At 61.7% G+C, this 10,812-nt stretch overlaps 2 protein-coding genes across 2 annotated transcripts in view; one reads left to right on the forward strand and one right to left on the reverse strand.

Annotated features, from left to right (window-relative positions):
• DEAF1 (DEAF1 transcription factor) overlaps positions 1-4,711 on the reverse strand; it is a 42,632-nt gene extending 37,921 nt beyond the window's left edge. The window contains exons 1-2 of the mRNA XM_077115275.1: positions 4,390-4,711; positions 1,888-1,985 (exon numbers count right to left, since the gene is read on the reverse strand). Of these exons, the coding sequence (XP_076971390.1) occupies positions 1,888-1,985; positions 4,390-4,684 (393 nt within the window). The 5' untranslated portion in view covers positions 4,685-4,711. The remainder of the gene's footprint in view (positions 1-1,887; positions 1,986-4,389) is intronic.
• Positions 4,712-5,420: 709 nt separating this feature from the next.
• On the forward strand, positions 5,421-10,783 carry TMEM80 (transmembrane protein 80). Its single transcript, XM_077115279.1, has 5 exons — positions 5,421-5,554; positions 7,731-7,750; positions 8,439-8,532; positions 8,613-8,705; positions 9,961-10,783. The coding sequence occupies exons 1-5, from the start codon at positions 5,536-5,538 to the stop codon at positions 10,164-10,166; spliced, it is 432 nt and encodes a 143-aa protein (XP_076971394.1). The 5' UTR covers positions 5,421-5,535; the 3' UTR covers positions 10,167-10,783.
• Positions 10,784-10,812: the final 29 nt, after the last annotated feature.

A 10,812-nucleotide genomic window follows, 5' to 3' on the forward strand; every position in this document is an offset into this window, starting at 1 on the left:
GTGCTCACCCTACAAACTGCCCAAATGCCTCCACGTGGGCCAGCCCATCCCATAACTAGGAGAGAACTGAGACCCCACAGCTGCTGCTGCCGGGCAGGGGCCCCATCACCCAGCAAACTCTGGTCCTCAGAGCTGTTCACACAGCCAAAGGGTCAACCAGATGGCCTGTGAGGCCTGATCAAATCCAGTATCCCGGGATTCTCTAATGCTTTACTTTTCAGAGTATAAAACCAACTCAGGCATTTCACATTATTGTGAAATGTCACCTTCATGTGGGTCCCCAAATATATAAAAAATGCCTGCACATCAACAATAGAAAGATGGACAACCTAGTTTTAAAAATAAGCAAAAGACTTCATCAAGCACCTCAAAAAAAGGTGATATGGATTGCCAAAAGCACATGAAAAGGTGCTCAACATCATCAGCCAGCTGGGAAATGCAAATGAAAACCACAAGACAAGCAGTGGGAACAACCAAAGCAAGAGGCTGAGCCCTCAATCTTGGGGTTTGTTCATATGAAACTTAACCCACAAACAATAGACTAAGCATACTTAAAATTAGGCCTAAGAGTCACCCCAGAGAACCTCTTTTGTTGTTCAGATGTGGCCTCTCTCTCTCAGCCAACATGATAAGCAAATTTACTGCCCTCCTCCTCTTTACATGGGACATGACTCTCAGAGGTCCTCATTTGTGTGCAGAGGTGCTTTTCACCCTGTGAAGGAAGGACGTGGACTCAGCGTGGCTGGAGGAGAGCTGGACCTCGGTGCTGTGGTTGCCCGTCTGACGAGTGGGACTAGCCCAGAGCGGGGGTCACAGCAGAGTTGGCAGAAGTGGGCAGCCTTGGGGTCTTGGAGGAACTGGGTCTTGAAGGGTCACACTTGGAGAGCAGCAGCTGTCCTGCCCTGAGCAGTGGGGCCTTGGGGCCTCTTCAGACAAGCATGGTACGGCTCAGGGGGTCGCCTTTGATACTGGGCAGGAGGCACCGCCCCTCCTTGCGAGGAAGGCTACAAGCAGGGGCACCCACGGGAAAAAAGGGCAGCAGCCACACTAGACGCTCAGGCTGCACGGCCACAGGGAGCAGGGACCCGCCACGCCCAGAAGGGACCCGTAGGCAAGTGGTGCGGAGACCGCGATGAGTGGCATCTGCCCAGGCCCGAGGGGCCCCAAAGGCCTCAGGCCCGCGCCCCACAGCCAGGCTGTCGCACTCCAGCCTCCAGCACGTGGGGCTGCCCATGCCAACTGAAGTCACGGATGTCAAAAGGCCTGCCCTCCAGCTGCACCAGCATCACCACCAGAGCTGCTGGATCAAGCTGCATCAGCCGAGAAACCAAAGATGCATGTGCACATGACCGCGCATGCAAGGGCCGGAACCAGCACTAGGGCTCCTGGCTGCTTGGGTACCCCCAGGGGCCCGTGGAACCCCCAGGAGCCCGCCCCAGCTCCCCAGCAGAGGGCAGCACCCCAGCGGGGCCAGCCTGGGTAGGGCACATGGACCTATGATGCTCCCACCCCACCGGTCTGTGCCCCAAGTGCAGGCGCAGGGCACAAGGCGGCCACTCGCAAAGACTCTGCCCAATAGAGCAGGGCCACGGAGATACAGTGAGATGCCAGAGCAGACCCGGGGTGGACAGATTCGCAGGACTCCTGACCCACGTGGGAAGCCACAAGCTCAGCGCACTCACGTGGGGGGTGAACACCAGCAGCCAGCCCACGCCCACTCTGCGCCCAGGGACTCAGGGCCGACAGGTCCCTTGGCCAGGCCAACGCTGGCTCCACCCTGCTTGGCTTCTCTCCCCGCAAGCATGGCCAGGAGGGTGCCCCATGGCAGGGTGGGCACTGCCCAGGTCTCCCCCAGCAGCTATGTAGAACGCCCCCCAAGTGGCTTACCAGAACGTGTCCTGAGATGGAGGCCGCATTCGCCACGGACGTGGTGAAGACGTTGTCTGCAGAGGCGCCCACGTTGGCCACGGTCACTGTGGTCACCTCTGCAACAGGAGGCACCTGAGTCGCAGGCCTGACGCACCGTGCCTCCAGACCCCGGTGTCCCCGGTGTCCCCTTCCACAACCGTGCACGTGCACCCTCACTGCAGGGCTCTGGGCTGCACCACCAGTGCCCGCCGCCAGCCGGCCCTCGCCATGCTTCCCAGGTGGGCACCTTCTGGACGCCCCCACTGGGACCACGCCCACGGCCGCTGTCCTCGCTGTAGGACAGGCTACGGGGAAGCCCTTGAACTGCTGCCCACCCGCCTGCCCACCGCCTCCGGGCAGCACCAACACATGAAGGGCCCACAAAGGTCCACGGGCGAACTGAGGGGCAGCCTCCTCCCCTGCGCCCCCTCTGCCCACTGTGCTGCAGCAGGGCCGGATGCCTTGGCTGCCCCTTCTCTGCCTCCAGCACCCTCCACACTCTGCCTTGGCCGGGCACTGCCTGCTCCAGGTGCTTCCGCCATTCGGCTTGGGCATGCACTGGGTCAGCCTTTCCTCCGGCATCCGGGGAGGGTAAGTGGCACTCTAGGAAATCCCTTGCCCAGAACTGCCTACCACGTGGTGGGTCTCAAAAGGGCTGCTGGATGGACCCTGCACGGCCCACTTCCCAAAATGCGCACCAAGGCCTATGTGCTTGTTGACACCCTTGACCGGGGGCCACTGTGGGTCAGGGTGCAAGGCACCCAGGCCTGTCCTGGCCTGGTCATACCCTCAGGAGCACGCTGGAGCGGTCCTACTCCCAAAGGACCCTTAGGGCCACGGCCTGGGGTCCTAACCCCGATAAGAAGACTAAACAGCCACCACGATACAGAGCAGAGGCCAGCCCTCACGCTGCCCTCCTGCGAAGGACACCTGGACAGCAGCCACCAGAGGGAGGGAAAGGCAAGGGGAAGAACGTGACAGACCTGCAAGGCTGAGGCGCAGAGCTGGCCGCACCTGGGCCATGGCAGAGCCATGCTCACCTTCAGGCTGAAGGCCTGCCTTGCCCACCTCTCCCCACCAGCCCTCAGGTCCATCTAAACTGGCCTTAGCACTTGGGGCGGCAGGGTGATCAGTGGCATGCCCACAGCCCATTGGTGCTCCCAGGCTCCTGCAGGGTACGACCCATGTCTGACCCTCCTGTGTCACCAGCACCCAGAATGGAGGAGAGGAAGGAGAGAGCAGGGCAGGACAGGGGAAGGTTCAGGAAGAGTGCAAACTGACATATGCCAGCAGGTTGCTGGGCTGGGCAGCGAGCCAGATGCAAAGCCAGGTATGTGGTCAGGATGGAGAGGAGTGGTCACATGGGAAAGGAGCTGGTTGGTCACGAGAACCAGGTGCATGGATGGAGGAGACAGGCCAGCCACTGAGGACAGGTGGTAGTGTGCCAGTCACAGGGACAGGTGTGTGGGCAGGAGAGGGTGGGACAGCCACTGGGGCCAGGTGTGAGGACAGGTGGGAGGGGGATGGTCACAGGGACAAGTGCATGAGCAGGAAGAAGCAGGCCAACCATGGCAACAGGTGTGAAGACAGGAGGGGGTGGGCCAGTCATGGGACACAGGTGTGTGGGCAGGAGAGGGTGGGTCAGCCGTGGGCAGGAGGGGGGAGCAGGTCAGTTATGGGGCACAGGGGTGTGAGGAGGGGGCAGGCCAGTCACGGGACACAGGTGTCAAGACAGGAAGGGGGCCATCAAGGGGCACAGGTGTGAGGACGAGAGAGAGTGGGCCAGCCACCTGCACATGTGCATGAGAAGGAAGTGGAAGGCTGGCCACTGGGGACAGGTGTGGGAACGGGAGGGGATGGGCCAGCCATGGGCACAGGTGTGAGGACAGTGGGAGCAGGCAAGTCACGGGAACAAGTATGTGGGCAGGAAGGAGCAGGCCAGTCATGGGAACAGGTGTGAAGACAGGAGGGGGCTGGCCAACCATGGGCATATGTGTGAGGACAGTGGGAGCAAGCCGGTCACAGGGACAGTTGTGAGAGGAGTGGGCGAGCCTGTCACAGAGGACAGGTGTACGGACAGGAAGAGTGGGCTGGCCACAGGGCATAGGTGTGAGGACAGAACAGGCACAGGTGTGCATGTGTGAGGACAGGCGGGAGCAGGCAGCATGGGAGTGAGCTGGGCACACGTGCGTGGGCAGGAGGGGGCAGGCCGCCAAGGGGCACAGGTGCGAGGCCAGGGGGGGACAGGCCGCCAAGGGGCACAGGTGGGAGGGCGGGCAACATGGGGGCAGGCGGACCACATGCGCGGGCCACATGCACAGATGTACTGGACGGAGATGGCAGCCCGGCCACTGGGCACAGGTGTGGGGTCGGGAGGGAGCAGGCAGGAGGGGCGGGCGGCCACGGGCACAGGTGCGCGGGAGGCCAGACGAGGCCGGGGCGCGCGGGGGGCGAACGTAGCAGCGGGCGGCCGGCACTTGCCTGCGAAGGCGGCGGCGGCGGCGGCGGCGGCCTCGTCGGGGCCGGGCAAGGCCTCGGCGCCCATGTCCATGTGCCCGGGCTCGGCCGCCATCACCGCCACGGCCGTCACGCGCCGCGTCTCGGGCTCCGCCTCCGAGTCGTCGTCCTCCTCTGAGTCCTCGTCCCTACTGAGCACCGGCTCCTCCGCCTCGCCTCCCGCCGCGGCCGCGGCCGCCGCCGCCACAGCGGCCGCGGCCGCCACCGCCGCTGCCTCGGCCAGGCCCAGCTGCTTTGCCGCCGAGTCCGAATCCTCCATCCGGACTCCACCGAGCCCGCCCGAAGGCGCCGGCCGAACCGCCCGAAGCACCCTCCGAGCCGGGCCGAGGCCGCCCGAGGCCGTCCGGAGCAAACACTGAAGCCGTACTAAGCTGCCCGCCGAGTCCAGCCGAGGCCACCCGAAGAAGCTCCCCGAGTGGAGCCGAAAACGCCCGAGTCGACCCAAAGACTCCGGTCGAGCCGAGTCCGCCCGAAGCGCCCCGCCCGAACAGGGGCCGAATCGGTACGCCGCCCCCGAGTTGAGCCGAGGTTGCCCGAACAGGGGCCGAACGGTCACGAAGAGGCCAAGTCGAGCCGAGACGACGGTCAAGTCTCCGGAACCGAGAAGGGCCGAAGGCCCCCGAGTCAGTCCGAATTGGTCTGAGGTCGAGCCGAGGGTTTCCTAGTGTATCTGTTTTGGCCTTCCTCAACACCTAGGAGGCTAAGACGCTGCCGTCCCCGGCCGACAGGGTGAACCGGCTCTGGGGCAAACTCTCATCGACCTCCGACCCAGTTCGGGCTCTCAATGAGACTCTTGCCCGGAAGAGTGCGCCCGTCGCCGCCGCAAGCAAGGGCCGCGGCCGCCCGAGGCCGAGCCGAGCTCAGCCGAATGTTCCCGAGCCGAAGCCTCCGGAGCCTCGGCTCCCCGCCTTCTACTGTCCGAAAGTGCCCGAGTGCCGCCGGACGGACTTCTCGGGCCTCGGCCGCAGTTCGGCTGTCAACTCCGGATCATGCCGCTCGGTCGGGCACCTTCGGGAGAAGAAGCGAAAATGGCCGAAAGGACGCGAACGGCGCGGGGCCGAGAGGCTGCCGGGATCGCGGCGGACTCGGAGGGCGGGGGCGCAGGGAAAAATGGCGACTGCGCGACGAGGTGAGGCAGCGTCGCGCGCGCCCGCGGCAGTGGAGACCCTGGGGCGGGTCGGGAGCGGCGCAGAGGAGGGAGGCTGAGCCCGAGCAGGCCGCTCGCAGGGCCTTGTCACGTTCGGGTGTGAGGAAGCCCAGGCAGTCTGGTGCCATCTTTGTGGGCCGCCGCCGTCGCAGGTCCCTGTCAGCCGCTCTTGAGGGAGCCGGCCCCGCGGCGCGCTGTGGGGAAGGACGCCCAGGCCCGTGGGGTGTGGGCGCCGGCGGAGACCTCCCGCGGCACAAGGGTCCGAGGGCCCGCGGGGCCGGCCTTGCCTGGACAGCTGGGCACAGCTCGCAGACCTCGCCCGGCTCGGACGCCCGACGCGGCCGCCGGTGACCGCGCGTGAGGCCGGCAGACGGGCCTGCGGCGCCGCGCCGCCCCTCGAGGTCCGAGGTCCGGGCCCCGCGGCCCCTCTCCCCTCCTGCACGCAGTTCTTGGGAAGCACCGGGCGAGGACAGCAGAGCGCTGGGCGGGCGGGAGGCGGTCGCCGTGGCTGTTCTCGGCCGCCACGCCCCGAGGGGCGCCTCGCGCAGGGGCGGCCCGGGACGACCCCGGGGGAGCCCCCGCAGACCCCGCCCCGAGGGTTCCAGCTCCCCAGCCACGATCTGGGCAGGCCCTTTGGGGGTTGTGTGTTCATGCATTTTCACTTGGTGGAAAGTTAGGTTTATGCCACAGCTGGGTCCCTTCATGCACCTTGCGGGGTACCTCAGGGAAAACGGGGTCTTCTGTTTCCGCCCCAACTTGGTTCGGACGCACCTGTCATAGTCGCCTTATCGCAGCAGGTCACTGCCAAAGCGAGGCGCCAAAGCCAGGGCTGCGTCCGGCGGAATGAGCGCCTGCAGCGGCGCACCTGAGCGCACCTACCCGTCGTGTTAACTATTTAAATCTTGTCTCACCTGAGCGCACCTACCCGTCGTGTTAACTATTTAAATCCTGTCTCACTTGCGGCGTTATGCCGTTGCTCTTTTCCTGAACACCTCGATTTCCGTGTAGAACAGTGGGCAGCCAACAAACAGGCTTGACTGATTTCAGAACTTTCAAAAGGAGGATCTGAAGGGAGGCAATCCCAATTATACTGAAATCAGTCCAGGTAAGGTAGGTAAATGCTAGCCGAATTCCATCGGGGCCTGGAATAGCACAGATCAGGTGGAAAGCGCCTGCCTGAAACGTGATGCGCGTTGATGAAGATCCGAGCTCCCTGCGCCCCTCACTTGCCCGTCAGCTCTTGGCATATGCTGCTGCTTCTCCTAGGAGCCGAGTTCTCACTCGCCTGCAAATGGCCAGGCACAGAGGCCCCGGGTCTGCCTGAGAGATCGTGGGATTTCAGTTTGATGTTCCTCAAAAAGTCCCCAAACCTAGGAGTCCCTTTTCTGTCCACCTTGGGATTACAGAGGAAATGAAACAGGAGAAAAGAAAGCGGAGACCTCGGACCGAGCTTGCCGTCCTGCTGGCTGCCCAGTAATACAACTCAGGCCTCTTTATAGCAGGATGTTTCCGAGCTCTAAATTTTTATTGGTGTGCATACGTGGAGATGTGCACAGATCACAAATGTGCAGCCAGTGTGATCTTTTTTAAGAGAGGCGATTTGACTCATGTCACGTTAGATCCAAGGATGAATTTGTAGTTTCTATTACAAAAGCTTGGCCTAAACCTGTTTGATGCAGAAAGAGCTCACTGTCATGTTGCCATATGAGGAAGCAAAAGTTGTTGTAGTGGCCCAAGAGGTAAAAAAAAAAAAAAAAGGAAAAAAGAAAATACTGCTGGTTTAGAAATTTTATTTTTGGAGGGACATTTGGAGTAATAAAGTTCCAAAGGAGAACAAATGTACATTATTCATTGTGGAAAATGATGTTATAAACCCAAATCATAAATGTTACAGGTAATAATGTGGCAAATGTGCAGAAACTCAAGAAGCTAGGGGAGCAGCTGTTCGGTGCCGGCCCAGTGGGCACGGTGGACCCCTGCATGCTCTCCTGGTCTCGGCTGGCAGCTGGGGAGCATCCTCCTCGCAGGGAGACCTGTGTGCAGGTGTGGAGATGCCAGCCGACAAGAAGGAAGCCGGGGTCTGTTCTGGCCTGAGAAGGCCACCTGCCCTCCCTGGTGGGATTTCAGGCCTCACTGGCAAATGCTTTTTCTCTTTCAGGGAGCGGCCCCCCCACGACGGTATCCTGCTGCTGTGCTGAGCTCCAGCCCCCCGGGCCCCACCCTGAGCTGTACTGAGGGCTCCCTAGTCAGGCCCCAGCATTTCCATCAGCTCCGACTCGTGAATCCCACTGTGAGGGGGGAAGGGTGCTAGGGTCAGGTTGGAGAGTTTGGCTTCCTCAGAGTACCCCCATGGCCTCCCTGCTTCGCCTGTCCCTTAATGGCCCGTGGGTGGCACTGCCAAGCAGCTGAGTGGGCACCTACCTTGCCACCCGCTGTGGCAAGGGGATGAGACCTGGTTTTGTGGAGACAGACTCATTTCAGCATTCATAGATATTAAGCATACAGAGCTCCAGGTAGCTGCTAGTGAATATTTGCTCCCCAAAAGCGATGAATACATTTTTCCCAAAGAAAACCAAAAAAGTCCTGATTTCCTCCCTATCATGTCACTGGGGCAGGGGCAGGCCTGGCAGCACCCAGGGCCAGCAGTTGCCAGAAAGTATGGTCTCAGCCCAGGTCGGAGGTGGGGGGGGTCCCCTCCCCGCTGGGCGCCCAGCCTCATCCCAGTGCCACGAGAGCCTACCAACTCGAGGGACAATCAGGGTCAGGATTAGCCAGGACTCCCCAGGGGGACCCTGGCCCCCTGGCATGGGGGTGGGCACCAGAGGCAGGGCTGAGGCCTGGGTACAGCGGCCCTTAACCTGGGCAGCGGGCGTCCGTGCTGCTTCAGGCACTCCTCCACCTCGGCGGCATCTATGCTGCCCTCTATTTCCTGGCCACGCTTCTGATGCTCGTCTACAAGAGTAAGTGCTGCCGGGGCGCAGGGAGGGGGCCCTGCCGCCACCCGCAGCCAAGCTGCTCCTTCCCGCCCCCTGCTCCCCAGGTCAGGTCTTCAGCTACCCGCCTGCCTGCGTGGCCCTCGACCTGAGCCTGCTGCTCATGCTGGGCGTCCTGGAAGCTGCTCGGCTCTACCTGGGTGAGTTGACAGGCCGTGAGGCACTCAGACCCTAAGTGCCCTGGGCCTTTCAACCGTCATCGCTCTGTGATGTGGTTCTCCGACAGGGTTAATCCTGCCAGCCAGTCGCTTTACAGGCTTTCCCTTCCTGTTACGTGTGAGCTGGTTTCTTCTAGAGCTTTATCCAAGAGAGACATGATACCGGTCACTCTTGGGAAGAGGCTTCACATTTCAAAGCACCTCCTATAAAAGCCAGTACTGAAATCACTGAAATCCAGCTTAGCAATTAAGTCTAGACTTCCCAGTGTCCCGTGCTCTGCACACTTCTCCCCTCCCGCTGGCCTCAGCAGAGAAGTGTGTCGAGGGATTTGCTGTGCCCCTGGCCGACGACACCCCGTGCCCCCCAACTCAGGCAGCCATCCAGCTCCTGAGGCCCTGGGCTAAGGGTCTCCTGTGGGCTGTGAGATGGACCACTCTGTCTTGGTGGACCCCCGCTTTCCTCAGTCACACAGGTCATGAAGGGGAGGGTTCTGTGGCACAGGCATTGGTTTCCTAGAGACAAGCCGGCAACTCCGCCACCTCCCTCCGAGAATTCGCCGCTGTGCCTGGCTAGGTGCAGTCCCACATCACCGCACCCCACGGCATCTGCGTGGTGGAGATGCTCCTGCCAAGGCAGTGGGCACTTCTGGGGTGCTGCACCTGCGCCAGTCAGCCCGTGCACCCCAGAGCCTCTGTTGAGGCCCAGTCTGTGCCCATAGGCACATGGTGCGTGAGCCCCACCTACGGGCTCTAGGACCTGCTAGAGTTTATGTAGATCCCCACGCACACACACGCACATCCAGGGGCTGTGCAGCTTTTCCTTAGAGGACGGTGCCATCCTGCAGGGGCTCAGCCACCCGAGAGAACCTGGAGGGGCTGAGTCTGCCCTGCCGCCTGGCCAGGACCCCGATCCCCTGGGCTCAGCAGCTGGGGACGGAGGCTATTGCCTCCACAGCTGACCTGTTTTGTGTCCACTCTGCCATTATTTTGTTTCATATAAGTCTGCATGGCATTTTCCAGAGCCAGCCTTATTTGGCCCAAAGTAAAATATCTGAAACCCTTCAACAGAGTCTCTTCAGTCCACTTAGAATTAGGAACAAGTGGCGAGAATGCAGCCTCCTCACCAACACGGACTGCCCTCAGGAGACCGAGACTTTGCCGCTTTTTTGAGTCCCCAGTGGATGTGGCCTTGGGGGTCCCACCACTCCCTCACTGCCTTTGTCGGTTCTGCCCCCAGGAACCAAGGGCAACCTGCTGGAGGCGGCGGCACCGCTGGCTGCAAGCCTGCTCCTGACGGCCACCACGGCCCTGCTGGGCATCCACTTCCTGTTCTGGCAGACCCTGGTGCTGAGGGCCGACACGGGCCTGGGTGCCGCACTCCTGACGCTGCACGGCCTGGAGGCCGCCCTACAGCTGGGGGCTGCTGCCTCCCTTCTCAGCTAGACCCTGGCCAGCCAGGCCCCTGCCCACCTAGGCACTTGCCATACCCTTCTGGGGGGAGCAGAGCAGTGGGGTAGCAGCAGAGGAGAGGGGTGCCTCCCTGGGGACAGGCTGGGCCGTGCCCCACCATTCCAGGTCAGTGGCCCTGAGGCCATGCAGAGAACAGGCAGGAGCTCGTCTGCCACCCTATCCCCACCCCACTGTACTGCCCTCCTGGCGGCTGCTCCCAACAGCTTCCTGGCCCTCCTGTGGGAAAGGGTCGAGTGGGGCCACAGCTTCCAGCTCAGGCCTGAGGGAAGGACATAGTGCACCTTCACTTCCACAGGGGAGAAGGGGAAGCAGAAGCCGGTCAGGTCTGGTGTGGGGGCCCTTTCCCTTTGGGGGGCCCAAAAAGGGGTCAGATGGCTTTGGTCGCCCCGGGGCCTCCTGCTCGGACCTGCAGCATCCTGAAGGCCAGCCCGTGAATGCTCCTGAAAATGTGCTTCGGCTGCTATTTGCTCGTGGTTTCCTTTGGTTTGTCTAGAGCAGGTTTTCCACGCTTGGAATAACTTTAGGTTCAAATATCTAGACATTTTCTCTTCACCATATTTTAAAATAAAGACATGTTTGTTTGCCCTTCATTTCTTCTAAGTGAGGCCAGCCACCACCT

This window comes from Tamandua tetradactyla, chromosome 9, assembly GCF_023851605.1.
Source record: "Tamandua tetradactyla isolate mTamTet1 chromosome 9, mTamTet1.pri, whole genome shotgun sequence".
Taxonomy (NCBI): domain Eukaryota; kingdom Metazoa; phylum Chordata; class Mammalia; order Pilosa; family Myrmecophagidae; genus Tamandua; species Tamandua tetradactyla.